General features: G+C 37.2%; 1 protein-coding gene across 1 annotated transcript; it reads right to left on the bottom strand.

Annotated features, from left to right (window-relative positions):
• Positions 1-1,958: 1,958 nt before the first annotated feature.
• GRK7 (G protein-coupled receptor kinase 7) lies at positions 1,959-21,961 on the bottom strand (the record flags this gene model as incomplete). The annotated part of the gene is made up of 4 exons (XM_082003384.1): positions 1,959-2,301; positions 6,544-6,815; positions 20,150-20,587; positions 21,359-21,961. The coding sequence occupies 4 exons, from the start codon at positions 21,959-21,961 to the stop codon at positions 1,959-1,961; spliced, it is 1,656 nt and encodes a 551-aa protein (XP_081859510.1).
• Between the last annotated feature and the right edge of the window lie 328 nt (positions 21,962-22,289).

Genomic DNA, 22,289 nt, shown 5'->3' with positions numbered 1-22,289 from the left:
TAAAAATGTATATATAATAAAGTTTTCTGTCTCGGTTTCTTAAATATATTAGCCTAATACCACTCTCTGAGAACTTTCTACAGATGGGAGCAGTAAGAAATAAAATCACTGGATGTCAGCAGTAGAAGCACTCTCCTATGATTCTCTCTCCTCTCAACCTCCTCTGCTTTTCACAGTCTTTCAGGATCATCCTTCTCAATTAAAAGCCCAAGTGAGAATTCAGCTTACATTGTTTTAAACTATTTGACAGAAAGTCTCCCCTCAAAAGGCAGACAATTACATGCTCATAATTCATGAACAGAATTATCCACTAATCCTAAGTAACACTGTTCATCATTTTCACTTGAAAATTAAGTATGTAAAGCACTGGAAAAGCAAATTCAAAAGAAAAAAAAAGGAACATTTCTTTTCCTAATTAGAACACCACAATGTATTACCAATGTATTACTTAGCTGTGACTAAATCACTTAAACTATTTAAAACTAAAGAGTTTTTGAACACTGCAATGTTTGGGTTGAGCTATTAGATTATAAACACTAAAGCTATGTGTTGCACGCGATAGACTTGACTATAGAAGACACCATTATCTACTGGTTTTCCTCTTTTAAAACAGATGTGTGAGTTCAGTCCTAGTGTCTATATAAAAGACGTCTTTGAGTTCAGTAGAAGGTTTGCTCTATGCAAAATAGGAAATAGGGTATTAGCAGGCTCCAGGACTCCAAGGAATGGAGCAGTTTCAACTTCCACTTCAGTCAATGGAAATTATGGATAGATAGGTGACAGTTAACAGCATGCAAAATCAGTTTTAAAGTTGTTGCAAACAACTGCCACTTATTTTCTTACCAGAGAAAATCAGTAAGATGCATCTCTTGAGCAACATACTTCAGCAGTAGCAAGTATTCACAAAAATGTTTCCAGTTAATTCAATTTAGGTTGTCACAAAATTGAGAAATAAAACACAGCAAAATTTGCATGAGAATAAATGAACATTTGAAGATGGTGTCAGCTTACACACATAACCTTACCGGTATTACAGCACTTAATAGTATAATGTACTTTGCAACTACTGAATTAAAATTTATATTGCACTGAAATAAATGTCTTGTAAAAAGCCAGTTGCAAATTGCTTTGTTCTATTTGTAGCTTGATTTATCACCACAATACAGAAAAATTATCAGGAAACCTGATAGAAGTTTAAAATTGTCAAAAAGAACTTATAAATACATCTTCTTTGTGTATGGTATTATCACTTAAAAGAATACACTTAATAATAATAAATAAATGCTTTATTCAATTAATTCGGTGCAATCTTATCTTCACTCTCTTAAAATCACCTTTGAAAACAGTTTGATCCTGTCAGTCCTATTTCCTAGTGATAGCCTTCTTTTACATTTTATGACAATTTGAACATATTACAATGAAAACACTCAAAAACTAACAGAAATTAAGAAAACAACAGACAGACTGGCTAACCAATAAGACTCAAAGTTTGACATGGTATATGAGCTCCATTGTCCAACTGAGAATATTACTTGAAAATTAAAAAAAATCTTTCCTGAAAACTGCAGAACAAAGAGGAAATGTTAGTAGAAATAACAAGAAAATAGAAAGAAAAACAACAGATTATTGTATTCAAAACGGTAGTCAGTCATTTTCAAAAGGTATTGCCTCTTCACTCTGTTATTGCTTTTTGTATTTCAGAATTTCTATCATTCTAAGTTTCTTAGAGAACTATGATTCTTCATCTTGATAAATCTCCAATAAAACAAAAATATTATCTCCTTTGTTAGAGCAAAGGAAAATAATATAGTCTATTCAGCTGGTGGGCCTACATAGCCTGTCAATGTCATATTACACTGATTGGGTCTTCCTAAACAGATACACTGAGTTTCTGAAACAGTGTCAGAATACGGAAAGTTCTGAGGTGGTTTCTACTTTTTTTGTTAATGATGTGATATTTACAACAACAAACAAACTCCTGACTTAGCTTCACCTCCATTTGTGTATCCCCCAGCATCGACTCTGTTAGGATCATTCAGTTCTTCAAACAGTCCCGTTTCAATAATTTCTTCCTGCCAGGCTATAGGGACAGCACCTGTCGCAAACTTTTTGAAGAACTTCTTATCTTTGTCGTCAAACTCAATTCCTCGTATTTCAGAGAAGTCAGCAATGTCTGCAACATCTTTGGCATAGACAACTGATGGATCTGGCACAAACGGAGGGTCGATAAGGTTTGCCTCTAGCCTGTGGAAATTTATTGTTTTGAAGAAACTATGTTTTCTTGGGTCATCATTTTCATTTCTGCAATAAAGCAAAAGTTTGTTAATTAGTATGATGTTTTGCTCTCAGGTGTGTAGTGGTCTTTGTGTTGTACACATGAGAGTATTTTCAAGGGGAGGGAGGAGAGAGAGAGATCTACCTATAATGCAATGCAATTCCTTTTTTCATAACTGAAGAATGCTGCACTGCATAATATAAGCAAAGCTGAGAAGCAGAAAACATCCTGATCCCATTATTCATTACTCTACCTCTCAGGGTGAATCAGTCTGGGCAAGGTGCCATGCAAGAGTTGCAGTGCTGCTTCTGGCAGCGCAGAGATACTCATATCCAAAGATACACTTTAACCAGAACTGAAGATACAGCAGGATGGGGAGGGGGAGTATTGGATTTACTGTCCAACAATGAAAGTCAAATGGCTGTCTCTAAATTAACTAGCGTAAGAATATCAGTTAAACTCTAGATGGGTACACTGTGTTAATACACCTAGGGATTGACTCTGAGGAACAACAGTCTGAATGGGAAACTGGTGAAAAATGACATTTCTGGTTTTATCTTGATTCAAAGCAGCTATGCATTTATATGATAAACTCAGTTATGTTGCTCTAATACACTCTCAGTTTCAGGAAGTCTGTTCATTCAAAAGAACTACTCTTATAAATGAACAGAGATTAAAGCAAGAGAGTCACAAATTATGGCATTAGCAAAAGTATGTGTGCCACTGTCACAAACACAATCCTTTATTGTTAAAACCCAAGAATAAAATCCAGAAAGGACTAAAATAATTGTAAATACATATTTTAAATACATCTTAAGAAAAACAACTGCAACCTCAGGGAGAATTCTTGCTGTAAAAGAAACAGAGAGACTTGTAGTATATTCTGATTATAATAATTTGAGCCTCAAATGTGTGCTCATTAAAGCACGTCCAAGGATCACAGCTTTTGAACTGTGCCTCTAGCATCAAGGCTCACAAAGTTGGGAGTTTTTAATTCTAGTGAAAGGGGGAGCAGATAGGACCACTGCATTTTCTACACCTACGCATTCGGGTTTTTTCTGTATTTATGGATGCACTGGTCTTGAAAACAGAAACAACAGGAACAAAATAGGAACAACAAATTTGTCTGGGTTTTGGCCTCAGAAAATGGTAGTTTCTAACATGTTTTTTCTTTTCCCACTTCCTTACAAAATCATGTACTTAGCAAAGTGTAAGCACTCATGTATTTCTAGACAAAGTGCAATGCGAACCTTTGACAAATCTTTTTATCTTTGCAAATATGTAGAAGCACCATATAGAAGTAGTAGATTTGTGTGACAATCGAAAATCTTCCTTTTTTAACACCTTATACCATGTATGCAGAACAGCTCGTCCAGCTTGCCACTACTGCTGGCTCCTTGTATGCTGTCCTGCCACGCTTCTAGCCTGCCTCGGTGCTACCCAGGCACAGCTGAGATGAAACTACCAGCCACCCTTTTCAGCTCCCTTGTTAGAGTATTGTCATTTTGTGTCTCTGCTTGCCTGGTTCTTCTGAGCAGGTCACCACCAGCCACTACCACTGTACACGACCATGACCAGGATGCTAAATCACAGCCTGAAGAACAATAGATGCTGCCATCTGGGCACCCTGGGCAATGAAAAAATGATGTTTTCAACCCAAAAGAGCCATATGAACACAATTATGAATGTATAGATTAAAGCAACAGTGATCATGGCTTCTGCATATACATAGTCTTGCAAAATCATCTCCTAATTTAACTAGCTAGTGACAGCCAAGATTTGAGCAGCCCTCAAGCCTGATGTGATTTATTTACATTCGCTGTTAGCTTGAAATGCGTTAAGAGTTGTTGTTCAAATTACGTAGTGTCCTGGGACACTAGTGGGCTAGTAGTGCTGACAGTCCTACTGGACAGATGCACTTACAAAAATTTCACTTTATTTTGCTTTTCCTTTCTGTAACATAAACCAAAAAGCACTAGAAGCTGGTGAAGGCTCCAGAATGGATTGCTGCAGTATTTCTCCTCCTGATGTATTTTCTGACACCATCAAAACCATATAAAGTTTAAAAACATAAAGCTACAGGAACGCCATCTACTGGAACCAACTGAAGTATCTTCCAACCAGATGGAGATGAACTGGAGCTCTTCCTGCGTGAACTTCACATTTACATAACTTAAATAGAAAGAGAACTCATCTAAACTATGTCAATTTTGTATTCCTCCATGAAAATAAAAGTTTTTAAAAAAAATCATTTTACAGATTTGCGATTTGAGATTTGAGATGTCAATCCCAAAAAGCTTGAGTGGATGAAAAGGGTTACATATTTCCTGAGTTAGCCAGTGACATTGAGTCTTCAGTAGTGTGGAGTATTTTAAAAGGTCAAGTGTACAAAGTAAAGCTATCCTTGAGCAGCTTTAACTTATGCAACAGGCACTTATGTAGATAACCCAAGGTCTTGTTGTCCTTAGTAGAATTACAGTGCTAATCTTTACGTAAGGATGAGCTGTCCTGAATAGCATCGCCCTGCTTAAAAGGTACATGCAGGCTTTTATTCTGTATCATGTCCAGGCCTTGTATACATCCTATCGTTTTCCCCTCTCTAAGTATGACACATAAGAGTAAGAATATCTTAAATAGCAGAAAATTAAATATAATCTGTGCAAATACCTTTCTAGGTACATTTCTCCCATTGATGAGAAATAACATAATGGTAAGCAGACAGAATGATTGTAAATGATTCCCTTGGCAAAGGGAGTGTGGTTACCGTAAGTGAATATTCTGTTGGTGGTTTTGCTTCAGACTGGCTGAATGAAGTTGACTAAGTCGCTCAGAATCTCTAAATTTCATTTTCCCCTACTCTGAAATTTGTTTACTTCACAAAATACTGTAAGACTAAATGTCTGCAAAGCATGCTGACTTGTAAGGTAGAATGCTATAAATGTTTTTGTATTAAATTTATTTTTAAAATAGGCTTTTTAAACGTATTAAAAATAATACAGACTTTGTATCAAACATACTCTATGTGCTGTTGAAAATACTTTTTTTTCCTGCAGCCTTGCAGAGTTGTTGGGAAAACTCATCAGGCACAAAGAGCAGTAGTCTTCAGTTAGCACTGGAATAATAAGGATTTGTATGTTAATTATATAATTAACTTTATTGAAAGTTAATTCTTTCAGGCAAGTGTGATTAATATTTTGCAAAACTGTTCCATGTTGTTATGAAACATAAATCTAGAAGACTATCTGTGCATTTTCATCAAGTCTCTGAGGCTATTCCACCTTTAGATTGGAAAAGCATCTGATACATATATTTGTATTCACAGGTGATTCAAAGCATGGTGTACTCTAAAGACAGGTACTATCAGTCTCCTATTAGTTTTTTACATTTTTGGTATATTTCTTTTATTTTGTCTATATTGCAAATGTAGATCCCAAATCTGTCTCACTAGAAATGCACTGAATTTTTTTCTTCTCTCTCTCTCCCCCCTCCTCCACACACATATATATCAGAGGGATCAGAGATATTACAAGTTAAATATTACAATGCTTAGCTTTCCAATTTTCTTCTTGTTGAACAGCTACTTTAAACTGTTAAGTCAGGAATACATTCATCAGTCTTCATCAACCCAAAGCCAATTCTGAGGTCCCAAAAAATGTTTTGCTTTATAAGAATTTGTGCCCAGTATTCTTTTCCTCCCTTTTCTCCCTGGGATGAGTCAGGAAGACCAGAAACTCTACAAGATTTTTTTAAAGCACTTGAGTAAAGCAGAGGGATTAAGGTCTCTTCAGTAAGAAGCCAATGACGCAGCCTTGCAAGTTGGATATCTGCAGGGAAGAGAATCCACACTGCAGATTTGGATTTTTGCCCATGTCATTCCAGTAAGTGATACAGCCCAAGATTCTGCATTCAGTTTCCATTAGCATAGAAGCAGGTATCTACTTGAATATCCTTTACCTTTAGGAAAGAAAATGCAAGAGAAATGGGCTGCTCCCTTCTCCCAAAACTATATAGAGCCTATCCCCACAAAATACCAAGAGGGGAATTCCTATTAGTCTGGGGTGAAGACAGGCCATCACACTATTGCAAGAAAATTCCTTATTTTCATGTTATCTTAGAAACTTTCCACCCCTCTCTTCCTAGAAGCAAAAGGGAAAATTCAGTACTCTGTAGAAAGTCAAAAGCTAACCTAATTTTGTGTAATATGTAAAACAGTAATATTGTTTGCAGCTTTAATCTGGCTTTTACTGAGTTTGAGCAGTAAGGCATACCTGCTTCCTAAACGATTCTCTGTTTTCTTAGCCAAAAACAGTCGGCAAATATCTTTCGCTTCCTCTGTAAAGTTGTCATGTTCAAATTTCACCTCATCTTCCACAGTTCTTCTTTTAACCTCATCCTTACCGACCTTTTCTTTGAAATCCTTGAATGGTGTTCGGCCAGCGACCATTTCATAAATACTACACCCCATAGCAAACCAGTCCACAGGATAGCTGTAATCTTCTTCCTTCAGGATTTCCGGAGCCATATAACCATTTGTCCCAGCCTATTGCAAACATACAGACAGATTTACTATACAATGTCAGCAATGAGTTGCACACAATTAAACAAACTAGTCTATAATTCTTCCAAAATATTAGTAATACAGTTGATATATTTTGTATCTAGAAACTATGTATAATTGATATATTTTTTTATCTAGAAGCTCTGAGGTATAGCTCTGGTTTGGCACATGCACTATATCCGTCTATAAACATCTTAGCATACAGGAAAACTGTCTTAAATGATGATGCTCTTCTTAAAGATGAATCTTAAATGAGCATCTTAAATTATGCTCTTCAAAGATGAAATATCTGTGCAAGTCCTACCTAAAAGTGGTTTCTTTTTAAATTAATGTTTAGCTTGCTTTGTTCTTCCCTATTGCTTTTTTTTTTCCTGTTGAAGATAGTGTTGTTAACTTTGTCCTGTAAACACAACTAGCAATCAATTTGAAAAGACTGAAAAAAAGACAAAACACAGACAAACAATCACCAATTCCCTCCCCATTCAGTGATTATAATTGGTCCAATGAAGGGGTCTGCTGCCAATGAGAAAGTTCTCATCAAGCTGGTTAGCCGAGCTGCATGAGGAAGTTCTCACCCACACTCCCTGGTGGTTTCTAGAAAGAAGTACTAGCATCAAGGGCCAAGAAAAACTCTTAAAACCATTGTAAACCTATGAAAATTCTAATTAGTAAACTACATGCATTCAGATGAAGGAACGAGTTCTTATTTCCCAACTAAAAAAACCTCTCTGAATAAAGACTACTGCTACATACAGCACTAATGGACCCTTCTCCAAGAGAAGAAGAGACTGCTTTGAGAGGGGAACCTGCCCGCTTCCTTCCCAGACCAGGCCTGGCACACTTCCCTTGGGGGTCCGACTGCACAATGTCCAAAATAGCTCCCACTGCCTCCCTCTAGGGAGCTGATTCACCTGGGAGGGAAGAGAGAAGGTCAACCTCTCTATAAGCTTGCTGTTGTGCTGTTGCGTGACCGAGGATGCAAGATTTCAATTGAAACAGCATTCCCTCAGCTGACCCAACATTTCCTGCTGCATCTGATGCTATACCTTATTTTATATATGTACCAGATTCAGCTAACAGTGATAACTATGTCAGAAGTCGCTTGAACCTCTTCTCTATCTTTCTGAAATACTGGGACTGATGTATTAGTAGTACTACAATTTAAAATGAAAAATTATGTTTGTGCAAAATCCCAATAAAGGTTATTCAAGACGGTCAGCATTACTGCTACCAGAACACAAGTAGTGACAGAAGTTCACAGTTAGAAAAAAGTAACTAAAACTAGAGCTTGTTTGGGCAAATTATATTTGTAAAAAGCACAGCTCAACAGATGAATTTTATTGTATGGGGTTTGGGTAACTCCTCTAATTTTTGCAACTTTAGGCACAGTATTTCTGAGTAAGGTCTCCCTGCAAACTTCAGCTCATGCCTCCACACATTATGGCATATACTCTACTGTAAACAACGTGTGCGAGAGGGAACATCTTAGCATCAATTACAACCTGAGCCTAATGGACTGAAAATTAAATCCACTTTGTTTCCTTCTTTGTATTTGCTTTATACCCCTAAAAATAAAAAAAGTCCTCCATTTGGGTGAAAACCAGAAATGAGATGAGAAGACCAAAAATATCAGCCAGGTTGAAAACAACTGAAAAAGATTAAAATCGAACTGTTGCCTCCCTCACTAAAACCACAAAAGTACAGAGAGGCCGTATGGGCATGGCAGCAGCTGACATCATTCCACATTAATTTGTACCGTTTGCATCGAATTTCTCTAAGTAAAAGTTAGTATCAAGAGACACCCTGACAGTATTACATTTTTATTTACAACTACTGCAAATATAGACACAGAACCCAGATCCATCTGGCCTCAGAAGATGATGAAACCTGGAAGGGAGATGAGGGGTTGAAAGCAGTAGAGAAAGTTTGGTACAAAAGGATGCACACGTTCATCGCGGGTTAGTGAACACAGACACTAAGCAGGCTTCTGGAATATTTTTTGTCTTTTTTTTTTTCTTGCCCCTTCTGGGAAGCAATAAACATTCTTATTTTTACTGAGATGAAGCTGGGGCACTAATGCCTTGAAGAACTGATGAGTCATATCATCATAAAAATGCACCCTGAGAGCACAGTACGGTCTTTCTGATAAGACATTACTTTGCTGCAACTTAGCATCATCATATGGGAACTGGATAAATTTGACATGGAAAAGTCAGAATTCTGTGATCCTAAATGTGTCTCCAGGCAGCTGCTTTGAGATTGCCTCTTTTTCCTTCCATAGTTGTTCCTTTCATAGTGTTCCTTCTTCCATAGTTTTTTCAAAAGAAATAGTTGCCAGGTAACTTCAGTCTCTTCCATGTGCATTTTCCACATAACCTTCAGCAAGTCACACCATACAGAACACCATGCTTTGACATGGTACTCATGTTTCTCAAGAACAGAGAAAGCAAGACCATAATCGCCAACCAAAGAGACTGCATGAGCACAATTTAATAGAAAACAGAGAGGGACCAACAACAGCTTCCCTTCAGACTGAAGTGAAAGACTGTGGATATAGTTACTGTGAACAAGAATTAAATTTCAAAATTCTAAATTAGTAGCACTGAAATCTTTTGAGTTGTTATTGAGCTGATCCAGCTCCATCTCAGAGAAGTCTAGAAACATATATTGTTCCTCTGATAATGTCAACCCATTACAACTCAGAATTTTGAGAGCTGTTTTTCTCATGGAATTTCATCAAAACTTGAACCTAATTTTAAAACAAATTTCTCCCAATTCTGAAGCTTTCCTGCAATTCATAATGAAGGAACAGGCTGAGAAACAGGAATCTAAACCTAATTTCATAAACCCTGAGAATCAAAGCCCACTTAAACATTACCATATTATAGCAGAAACAAACACATTTCACAAGTAGTCAGCAGTGATGTTTAAGGGGAAGAAACACATAAACAAGCAGGGGGAAGAAATACATAAATCTCTGCAATCTTTATCAAAACAGGAATTTGAAGAAAGGAAGAAAATAGCTGAAATTGTAGTCTTTTCCACCTATTTCTACATATGTGGAGCTTTGGCAAAATCATTTGGGAAGAAAGATGATCATTTGGGAAGATGATAAAGCCATAAGCATTTGCTGTATTAAGGAACACAAATATACCAAGAATTATTCAGTCCCCGGATCTGGAATAACGTACATTTTTCAAATGAGGATTTAATTCTATCTTTGGGGAGTAGATAGCATTAGAAGGAAGCTAAAACCTAGCACCCCTGCACTAATCATTATGGAGAACAAGATGTCAAAAATCAGATCATCTTTCAAAGAAAAGAGATCCTGTGGTAACATGAAAGGCAGCCTCAATGGCTCAGGAGAGGTTTATTTAAGCAGGTAAAACAGAAGCTTAGTGAAGGGAGTTTTTAAACTGTACAACTAGCAGTAGTGAGATTTGAGCAGCAAAAAACCAGTGTATTAGGTGGAAAACGTATCCACTGATTCCCAAAGCAAAAGTGAAGTAATGAGTTAAGTTACTCTCAGTAGGCCAAGAAGTAAATAAATACACTATAAATTATACTCAAATGTAAAAAGAAAAAAAAAATGGACAGAAAGCAAAGGAATTAAAAGATACCACAAAAAAGATAAATGCACTATTTTTGAGAAGGGCTCTATTTGCCATGGGTTGTAGTGAACATTTAATTAAGTCAGAATTATCTGACCATGCCTCAGAATGCATATCTCTAAGTATGGGCTATTGGTATGTCTATCACACAAAAAATCATTAGGTTTGTATGGTTTTGTAGTTGTCTTCATTCAATACAATTTGTAAGTAAATCCAGAAGTTCTGTATTAACTAAAAAACACTTTTTCTTACTAGATCTTATTTTACATGGACAAATTTCACTCTTTTAATGGAAACAGGGAAAATATAAAAATCGTACTCAGAAAGTCAAATTCCTTTGTTGTCAACTCTACACTAACAGGACATGCACTGGGTTTTGCCTGAGACTAAGACCAAGCACATTATTTTCTTCTTTCTTGTAGGATTCCTGATAAGGCCAGGAACCATTTGAACATGTCTTGACTGCTCAAGTGATCTTACAGATACACGCAAACACATGGAATTACCCCTTCACTGACCTGGAAGCGTCTAATGGAACGCAATTAAAAATAAAAAAAAAAAAATCACAAAGGAGCCAAAGAATGTTATATTACCCCAACTTTTATACAGAAGGCAGAAACCATATGCCATTGCAGAGGCACATAACTTTTTGAAGCGTAGTCAGTTCAGCACTAGCTATTTTTTGCTTGCTCTCGATCTAATACTGTCTTTTGTGATGATGAGCGGGATGCCTTACTTGCATATGCTGATTGAAATATAAAAAGTCATTATATTTCAGTAAATTAAATTTTAATTGACTTGCTTTTGAAAAGCGTTAACAGATCTACTTCTCCTTTTATTTCTCTATCTTGAGAACAACCCAAAATACAATTTTTCAATAATCCTCTAAAATGTCATGACCAAATGTTGACCTTGGATACATTAGTGAAGAAGTTCTGTTAAGTGGAATTGTTGCTTTGAGTGTGGTTTGACAAGGCATAGTAGAAATGACTCATCTGAAAGTATACAAAAGTTTCTTTTGTGAAATGTGATCCTGCATAAATTTTTAAAAGGTCACATAATTATAATCTTTTAATAATACAAGATGTGATCCTGAGAAGCACTAAGTGCACCCAGTTCCCAGTACGGTCAACGGGTACTTGGCACACCACAACTCTGAGCAGAACGAGGCCCGCAGTGTAAGTATGCTCATACATCCTATTCAGATTGCTGTCCCGAGAAGGGAACCTCCCTTGAACACCACCGTTATCCCAGCTTCTAGCAGATGCAGGGGAGAAAGAAACAGAACTCTCTGGAGCTTTCATCAGCACAGAAACAGGCAAATGAGAAGAAACAGGATTTAGATCTCTCTACCTTTTCCCACAGATCTCTGCAAAACAAACTCAATTGATATCACAAACCAAACAGTAAAGCAAATCAGAATGTCTGCCTTTTGTTTGCCATGGCACAAGAACTGTTGAACAGAGGAAAAAAAACAAGCTGAGTTTAGCTCCATCAGCTGTTTCCTGGGGCTCAGTCCTTCCTTCCTCCAAGGGGTGCCACTGCCTGCTTTGTTCTCTTGTCCAGCTGTTCTTCCATTCCTTCAGCAATGGCCTTAATAGACCCTGCAGGAATGCTGGAACAGACCACAGAAAACTCTTCTCTGCACATGAGCAAACAGGCCCTAGATGTTGAGAAGAACTGATCTGCTTCTGCCACTCACTTTATAATCTTCATTTTTCTCCCAAGAGCCACGGTGAGGAGGAATGGAGCGTAATTTAAATGAGTCGCACAGAACTGCAGTTCCTCCACACGTTCTCACCAGACGTTCATACAGTAACAAGCAAGTTGAGCAAATGAATGGGCAACGATCTTTTAAAAAAAGGTAAAATCAAATCTAATTAGGACGAAAGACACCCTTCAAAAGTCTCACAGAACAAAGAGTTTGGCATAGGGAAGGGCCTTATGACGGGACAGCCCATCATAAATCGATGGGCTATTGAGTCAAAAGAACACAAGGACAACTGTTCAGCATACTAGTAAAAGATAATGAGAAAGACTGTTTAGGAGCTTAGGAGCTACTGAATCCCACATGCCTACACAAAATTCAAGACCAAAGGTTTTTTCATTTTCAGATAGGGACATAATTTTAACAGGGAAAGCTGTCTGCCTTAAAAGAACCCACTCAGATAAAGGCACAAGAGGGACAAAACAAACTTCTGCTATATTAGGAAAAAAGGAAACAAAATTGCCTCTGGGTTCAAAGTCACTAACTGGAGTAGTAAAAAAATCCACCATTGGTTTTTACTCTTTCAAGCTTGGACATTAGTAGTCATTGAAATCAGGGAAGTTGCACAAATGAAAGAGAAAGCCACTTCTGTGACAGCATGGGCAGGCTGCCTCTGTGCTCACACTTGGGAAGAGAAATAGCCACAGTTACAGCATGTTTCTCAGTTTAGATTCATGCTATACAAAAATAAAAAAGATAAATGGCTTGAGGAAGGATGGTCCAGCAACTGGGCACCAATTTTAACTTTGGACTCTAGAGCATCTCCCTGCTTTCTTCCTGCGTGATCACGCGTAAATCACTATCTTTGACTCAGATCCCTATTGGAGCTAGAACCTGCTAACATCCCCACCTTGATGAAGTGCCATCAGAAATCTGCATTCATAGACAGTGAAGCAATCAGACATGATAGGGATGGAGCATACAGGACAAGCAGAGCACTTGGTACAGACTCATAACCACTCAATTAGAATTCAAGAATTATCATGTTCTCTAGTCTTCTTGTAACATGATTTTCCCTTTAATTTCCCTTTAACGTTTCTCCAGACCATCTCCCATCTATAATGTGGGAATAATAATACTTCATTTCAGATACGCTTATGGTTTTATTATTTAATGACCACAGAATATTCCATAAACAATATTAATAAGGGAGAAAATTCTCCATCTGCTTAGCTCTGTACATATTCTATGAATGCAAATACAGTATTACAGCATGACACGTAGGCGGCTTTCTCAAAAAGAGGACATCAAAGAGGAATTCTGTGTTCAGTGCCAGTGTGACTGAGGGAACAGGACTGCAAGGTGCCCTCAGAAGGGTAACGGCCCTCCAGTGTAACTACAGCCCCTGTAGCTTAAGCAGTGCAAATGACAATGAGGCCTGGATGGGTTACTGTCTATCACTGAAATCCACGGGATTTCATCCACCTTATCTTTCAGGATTATGACTAACGCTGAAGGTACAATTCTTTTACACATAAATCCAGGAAGATGGGTACCGGCTGCATTAGAACAAAGGCTCTTATGGCCAGTTTCCTGCCTGTGAATTGGCCAAAATATGGATGCATAGGGAAGACTATAAGAACCTGGTGTGTACATTGATACTTCTCTAATACCTTCCTAGGCTCCAACTGTTTGCGGTTCAAGGGCTTCCAGAGACACAAATGGTTTCTCTCATCAAAGTTGTCTTCCATCAATTGTCTACTCTCCTCATGAATATAGATAAATTCTTAGACCCTACAAGATCTTTTGCAAAAAAGTCCTGCAGCTAAACTACACACTGTATTAAGAACCACCTCCACATATTTTGAATCTGCTACCTTTCACTGGCGGACGTTAAACTTGAACAACGAGCAAAACCAAGCGCCCAGTTTTCACTTGCTTCTGTCTCTTATTTCAGGGTTTTCTTTTGTCTTCATAAAAAAGTCATTATATATTTGTGAACTGAAACTACTCATCACAGTCAGTGGAATGTCACATGTGATCCAATAAGAACAGAAGTACTACGTTCCTCCTTGTCCTACAGCTTACAGTTCCTGCAATACTGCTTCCGGTCAAAGCCGTCAAATCAACAGTTCATAGAATTACACTGTCAGCCAAATGTTGCATTTCTTGCCCAATAAAATAAAAACATCTTTGACAGTGTTGAACCAACAAGTGGCCCACTAGATGTTTTACCAAAGAGATGATTCCAGAATGTATATTATTTTTTCTAATAAATAATGAGCCTCAAGAGACAAAGGGACTAAATGGTAGTATTTAGCACATAGCATTTTTCATGTTCAAAGAGCTTGCTTAAGCTTTCTACCAGGAAAAGGAACTTGATAAGGAATCTTATCTCTTGCTTTTTTATAGTTAATAAATGCTATTGCATGTTCTGTCAGATTAAAGTGCATGAAGAACAAGGTAAAAAGTCAAAGAGACCTGATGCTATGTCTTAAAGGGCTCCAATGTCTTTTCCCAGACAGAAGAATGTGTCTCATGGGTGATATGCCCTGTGTAGAAAAAGCATTTCATGAGACACATTGCATTCTCATAATTTTAGATGACTACAGTATCCTTTCTGCCATCTCCAAAACTGCAGGAGGCAGAATTATCCCACAAAATCATTTCTGCTCCCTTCATTCTCATGATCATGGCATTCACAGTGGATAAGGTTGCACTGTGTAAAGTATATGTTTCAGAGATTTAAAATATCTGAAATACCTGTCATGATGACGCACTTCATAACAACTGCGATTATAAAACTTTTTAAGAACAAAGTTCTGCTACTAAAACATAATCAATTTTACATGTCATACTTAAAAATGTATGAGCAGAATGGTGGTTTTGAAACTGTAAAATAGCAGCAAGTCACTCTAATCTTGAGCAAATGAAGGGCTGTCATTTTTCAAAGTGCAAAGGAAGAATAAATTTTTACAGAATCTTATGCAATTAGAATGCCATGTGATAATGACCAAAAGTCAACTGCAGAACAGCTTTCCGAGTTATTTTTTATTTCACAAGTCTAAACCCTCCTCCCGCTTCTCAACTGCCTTGAAATTAAACTGCAAGTTTCAGGAACATCCAAATAGATTTCCTTCTGTTTTCCTAAGAAATAGAATCTTATAATAAACAAAAATACAGGAGGGCAAAAGGACATTTTGAGTAATATTTTAACCAAAACATGTTTTTCCTATAAAAATATTATTATGTCCTTCAAATACATAAAACATAGCACAGGAATACTGTGAAGAAGCCTGAAACCTCTGAAGATATGAATGCACTTTTATAAATACTACAAAAATATGTTTGTCTTATTTTTCACAGTTGTTATGTCAATATTTAAGCTCTCTGGTGCTTCATAATTTACATGCAACAGTTGCTTTGCACAAAAGTCATACCCACTAAGGGCAGAAAGTTCCTCCCGAAATAAACAGCAAATACGCACTGACTTCTGGAAAGATGGAAGTACGTCCTCTGTATTTCGGTATGCAGAGGATATGAGGGTACTAAACAGAAGAACATGCTCACTTTTCTCACAACCATTCTCAGGAAACTAAGTAGTATTATTCTTTTGGATAAAGGCAGGAGCATTTGACTCACAACAAGTGAATTTGGAGTTGTATGAGAAAAAGTTCCAGAGACTTCAAGAAAAAGGATGCCAGGTCAAACTGTTCGAGTGGAGAAACTTGGGATGAAGGCTCCTCATTTCTGTCATAATCAAAAAGATCTAGTTCCAGAATCAATCAAGCGAGTACATAACCAGACAAAACATTTTGCCTATGCAAAAGCCATCTTTGCAGGCTCAGTTTCTCCTTGTTTTCTATTTCAATTATATAAGACAAAGACAATATCAACATTTAAAAAGGCGTAACTTTAAGATAAAATCTAGTTTATGCATGGTATGATCGACACATCAGAACAGATGCTACAGGCACATTTGTATGAAAAGTCATAATGATATTCCCTGAAGTCCTGAATAATTCTATTATCACTGGCAAAGTGTTTATTTCTGTTTCCAGTGATGTCAGTAAGAACTCTGCCTGAGTGAGTGTGCATATACACATTTCTAGCTAGACTGCACAGGTACATGTACATATCACAAAAAAATCCCATATAATCCATGTTTGTTTCATGAAGAAAAAATACATTGTAAGTATCTTGCAATTGCCTTCTACTTTTTATTTCCAAGAATGTTATTGTTCAAACTTGTGTATTTTAATTTTTTTTGGTGACTTCCTCATTCTAAAGCCAGCTAGCACTTGACAAATACAAATTGGCACACCTTAGTGAAATTAAAGTTTTCTAAACTCTGTAATTATTACTGTACCAATTACTTACAACTGCCTGTATATAGTCAAAATAACATTGGAAAACCAGATAGAAAACAGGAACATGGAAAGCCAGATGTTTCTACTTGCTGCCTTAGTAACTAAAAAGTGAGAAAACTAAGGCTGAGTATCCAACTCTTTCTAGACCTTTGTAAGGAGCATTGTTTCTGACAGTAGTGTATTTTTATTTATAATAGTTACAGACAATTGGTATAGAGTACACAAATATTCCTCAAAAGTATTATATGTAATGACAATACTTAAAGAATACCAAGGCTACTTCTTCAATTACATAAGTATTAAATGCTTTTTCTGTTGCACAATGGTTTTTCTGCAGCATAAACACACATTACTTTAAGATGACCACATTAAAGTGGTCTTTAAAGTGACATTAAAGTCACCCATCTAAAATAAAAAACTTTCTACCCACAAAGAAAATAATCTTTGGCTGGTAAACAGTACATAAACATTATAGTTTCATAGAACTCTTCACATTTAAACTTGGAAATGTCTAAACAGGAACTCATTAACTAGCTTATCACTTGTGCTATGCGATAACCTAATCACCTAAGAAGATTTACAAAAGGGACTTACGGATCCTCCAGTTGATGTATGGGTGATGTGCATTTATTCATACATGAGAGGCTAGGAATTTTTTTGATGCTTTGAAAGCAGAACAAATTTATCTTTAATGGCTTGTACACTCATAACGGTTGTACAAAACTTTCAGAATGCATTGAAATACTGTATTTTTTCCCAATCTCTAATGAAAAAAATAAACAGATAAATCCATATTATATACTATTCAACCTTGTATAAGGAACGATGAAAGTCATCACATGATGTTTCTACTTCGTAATATATAGCAAAAAAAAAGACATATTATGATGTGTTAAGAGACATTTTCATACCAGCATAGTTCCAGTCAAACACATGCAGATGAACCTTTTTTTTAAGCAGGTGCCTAAGATCAGATGTCTACTCCACATCTGTTTACTTGGCTCCTCCTGATATGTAACAGCTATTTTAGAGTTTTCTATCTTATTTTGCTTATTTACAAGCAAGAGCCACTTAACTTAAGAAGTAGAGAGACAATGAAGAGATTAGCACTCAGGAAGAAAAACCTAAATGGCTGAGAGAAACTTTTAGACACTTGTTGAAAAATCTTTAATTATTTCACTTTATTTTTATAATCTATTTAGTTCACACCTGTACAAAACAATCTAGAGGAAAGTGCTCTGTTTCAAAAAAGGCACCATTCTGCTTCTTCAATTAAGAGTATGAGACTAAAACAGGATCTCCATACTCAGAATTAATACAATCTAATAATAAAAGTAGCTTTACTGAATACAATGTTATAGATCAGAAGTATTTTCCCTGTCATTAGTGACTGAAAATTGTAAGGCTTAAATTGTCAGTTCAAACCATCATCCAAAACCTAGAAGCAGCTTTATGATGGTAGGCACTTCACTCAGATATATAGTACAATACAGATTTGGCCTGGAGGAAAGCTTATAAAATTGCCCTTATAAAACTGTGACCACAAAATGGTGCTACTGATTAAATTTAATTTAATAAATCTGTCTTGGAGCCATATATCTTTTGGGGTGAAAAAAACCTATCTTCTCTCAAGATTATTTTAAAGTTGTAATTTGGTAGTCATACTCAAAAAGCATGCTATAGTATAAACTTTCGGACAATTTTAAGTCACAATGTAACTGCAATTAGTAAACAAAAATTAATTAACAGCACCATTTTTATTTTATTACAAGGGTACATAGTGAAGCTTAATGCAATAATTTTTTTAAAGGTGTTTTTAGGTCTTCCTGTGTATGACATTACTATAAATAATAGTAATATCTAGCTTTTATATAATGCTTTTTAGTAGTAGCTTTCAAATGACTCAAATAGGGTTAGTTTAGAGAAATGTAAAATAATACTGGGAATTATTGTTCATTTAAATCCCTCACAGTTATGATACAAAAAATGGGGGAAAAAAAAAAATCTTTTTCTTCTTTCGCCTATTTCAATTTCCTGTATGAATAAAACCGCCTTTAACAGAAATTCCTTATAACACACTACAATCATGTGATATATTATTCATTGCAGTTTTTGCTCTAATCAAAACACCTATAAAATGGTGAACAGTGCTTCTAAAAACAGTGAACAATAACAGAAGAAAAATCATTATAACAACTTGATGACTGTCATAGAAAGTGAGGAGTAACAACCACCTTGTCCACTACTGCTTTGAGATTCCACTCTAATACCAACAGAAGTGGTTAGACATTCCTAAATACACTCTTTCATTTTCTTCTGGGTTTTTTCTTCTGCCAAATGCCATATATTTACAAGTAGGAAAAACTGCCCTTAGACAAAATTATTTTTTATAGCATGCAGCTATAACTTGCAAAGCACAATAAGGTTTATAGCTTTGTGTTCACTGATCAAAATGCCTTCTTCACAAGCAAAACAACACGCCCATTTCACATAAGTTCTATTTAAAAACCTGCCTTAGCTTCCACAGAAACTGTATTTTCATAGCTAAGCCACAATGCAGTCTCATTTTAAGATTATTTTCCATCTAAAAGTACATCAGTTTCTGTATTTTCTTTCACTGAGAACTAAAACCACTCATAATACAAACTTTTTTAATTTCCAGGAAAAAATATATCCTTCAAACTACAAATTACTGCATTAAGGAACAATGTCAAAAGACATGTGTACTTCAAGTACGATGCAAAAGGTTACCACCAGGTCCTCTTCTACTGAACTTCTAGAGAGTAACTTGAAAGAGTTGGGGAGTTTAACATAAGGCAATTAGACCAGTTTATAACGTTTGTTCATGTTCTTAGTGTATTTCAGACACATCCATTCATTATACACATCTTTAAGCTCCAGGCACCTTGGGAGAAATACGCTTTTTTCATAGTTAAGCTACCTGGACACATCTTTCTTGTGTAAACCTCATGACATTATTAGTCATCTGGGTGGGTTTCAGATGACCACAGGCACAGTGCTGCACAGTCTAATTCACACAGCAAAAACCAGCTGGTCATCCATCTCCCTCTCCCTACACATGCACACAGGCCTGTGCATCTGCAAACTGTCATCGAGTCTGATAACTTTTTCAGGAATTTATTTGTGAGGGGAGGAAGGCTGGCAATGGTTTGTTGTACAGCACCATGAACACCTGGAATACAATCAGTAGTACCACTTAAGAGTAATCTGGAAGAAACTGTATTCTTCTAGGAGTAAAAACTGAATACAGAAAGAGTCATATCTTCGCTGCTCGTTAAACAAACAAATAATTGTTTAAATCCCTGACTCAAGGCACAAGTCATCTGTGTTAGCCTCTCTAAAATGATTGGTTCAAGAGTTTATCTTAAGTGAAAAAACAGGTCAAGTTGATTCTACTGTTTCTGTGTAAGAGAAGCTATTTAACTACATACAGCATCTAGAGAGTTAATTAACCTAATCTTCTTACCAACCGTCTCTTAGAATGAAATGACCACATAAGGTCTTTAGCAAAGAACAAATCCCAGGGAATTAAGTCTTGAACTCATAATGCATTAGAAATAGAACAGCTTCCCTTCCCACTGCCCACGTTCAATGAATTTTACTCACCCTCTGAGTGATGCCTTTTCCCTCTTTGACTCGCACTGCCAAACCAAGATCAGACAGTCTGCAATTACCGTGATCATCCAGGAGGACATTTTCTGGTTTCATGTCCCGGTACACAATCTTGATGGAATGGAGATGCAGAATCCCACAGGTGATCTGAGCTGAGTAATAGATGACCCTGTTCATTTCCAAACCCCTTTCTCCCACATTGTAGATGTGATATTTCAGATCCCCTCCATTCATGAGGCTCATGACAAGACACAGATGGCTTTTGCTCTCATAGGCATAAGCTAGTGTAACTATGAAAGGGCTGTTGACCTTCTCCAAGATCTCTTTCTCCAGTAGTGCCATCTTCTCTCCACCTTTCTTTTTCAATCTTTTCTTATCCAGTTTCTTGCAGGCATACATCTTACCAGTATTTTTCACCTGGATGGCACAAACCTAGAGAAGCAAGATGCATGACGAAAGGTAACAAAGGAATTTTAAACATACAGACTGGAATATCAAGGGCAGCAATAGGCAGGAACTGGGGGATCACAGATGCCTATTAGTAGCTGCTGATGCTAACTTCCATGGCAGAGTATATGAGCAGAGAAAATAAGGAAAAAACAAGTGTACAATCCATTCTCTTCCAGACCAGTATATAGCAGACCTTATGCAAAGTTCTTGAGGACATCATTAGTAGACATGTATTAGCAAATAAAATGAACAAGGACTCACTCTCTGACCATGAGAATAGCATATACAACTTGCATCTGTACAGCTAAACTCTCTTCCAGCTCAAAAAAAGGTAGCCTTATTCATACAGTGTTTTGGGAACAAATCCTGGTCTGTGCTATACCCTAAACTGCACCTAGGAATTATCTGGGAGTCTGTGACCTAGCACAGGCTAAAATGGTGCCAAGGAACAGAATAATAATTAACTATATGGACAGTCATGCGAGCTTTTGTAAAGAAGCCGGATTTTTTACTAGCATAGATACAGAATATAAAAACTTTAAGAGTAGCTCTTCACTAACAGGCACCTGGAGCCTGTATCACAGCACAGATAACCAACCCAGCCTAATTTCTGGGAAATGGACAATTTCAAGGAGCAAGTTTTGCAAAACTTTAGACAATTTGTTAATCCACTGCCATGTTCCTCTTTGCAAACCCACCTGCTAATCATGAAAGGGGAGGGATGACCCACATCCTTAGAAGTACAAATCTTACCTCTCCAAAGCCACCTTTGCCCAGCACTCGGAACTCATAGAAGTATTTCTCAGTTACTGGCTGCTTCTCAAAAACTTTCCATTGGAGGAACTTGTCATAGAACGGGCTGGTCTGGAAGTCCTGGAAGGGCTTGCCTTTAAGGAAAAGTTTGGTTTCCTCCTTGGCCAGCTGCACGACATTCTCATAGTCTTTTGCAGTAGCTGCCTGGCATTTGCTAGCCAAGTCAGAGCTCATGAAAGCCAGATAGTTTTTGGAGCCTGCCTTAAGAAAATTGGTGATCATATTCTCCATGGTACTGCTCTTGACATTGTCCTCTGCCAACTCCCACTTCGACACCTCATCCAGGAAGTCCCTAACTACCAAATACTCTGGCATTGTCTCTAAGAAGTCTCTGAAGAATTTCTTGCCAATGGGCTGCTGCTCACAGATGCTGTCATAATCAGCAACAATGGACAGTCTAACCTCTCCGCATTGATCAATCTTGGGCAGTGAGAGGCTCCTACGTCTCTTTTGTATCTCCTTGGTGTCTCCATCTCCACTCTTCCTTGCCTGCAGATAGGCTGTGTTGGCAATCAGGTTGTCAAGCCCCCCCATGTCACACATCTTGGCAAGCTCTTGGGATGGCAGAGCCTGGTTGAGACAAAATGAGTAACTGGCCCAAGTGCTGTGCTGTAGCTGCCCTGCACTTCTCCCTGCTAGTGGTGTGTGTGGGCTTCTGAAAAACACCAGAGAGACTGCTTTTGCATTAAATACCTCTCAAGGATTTTCACTAAGTACCTTTAGGTATATGCGCCATTTGTGGAAAGTGACTGGTAAGAGGTTTCTCTGTAAGGAGCTTTGAGTTTGCTATGTATAGCTGAGGGATGACATCCTAGGCAAACCATCCCACTGGCAGCACCAAACACACGCAGTTCAGCTGGTGTTTTTCAGA

Source organism: Phaethon aethereus (genome assembly GCF_964289735.1).
Source record: "Phaethon aethereus genome assembly, chromosome: 9".
In the NCBI taxonomy this organism is placed as follows: Eukaryota; Metazoa; Chordata; class Aves; order Phaethontiformes; family Phaethontidae; genus Phaethon; species Phaethon aethereus.
The sequence above is the reverse complement of the archived record's forward strand: the minus strand, read 5'-3'. Positions and strand labels throughout refer to the sequence as shown.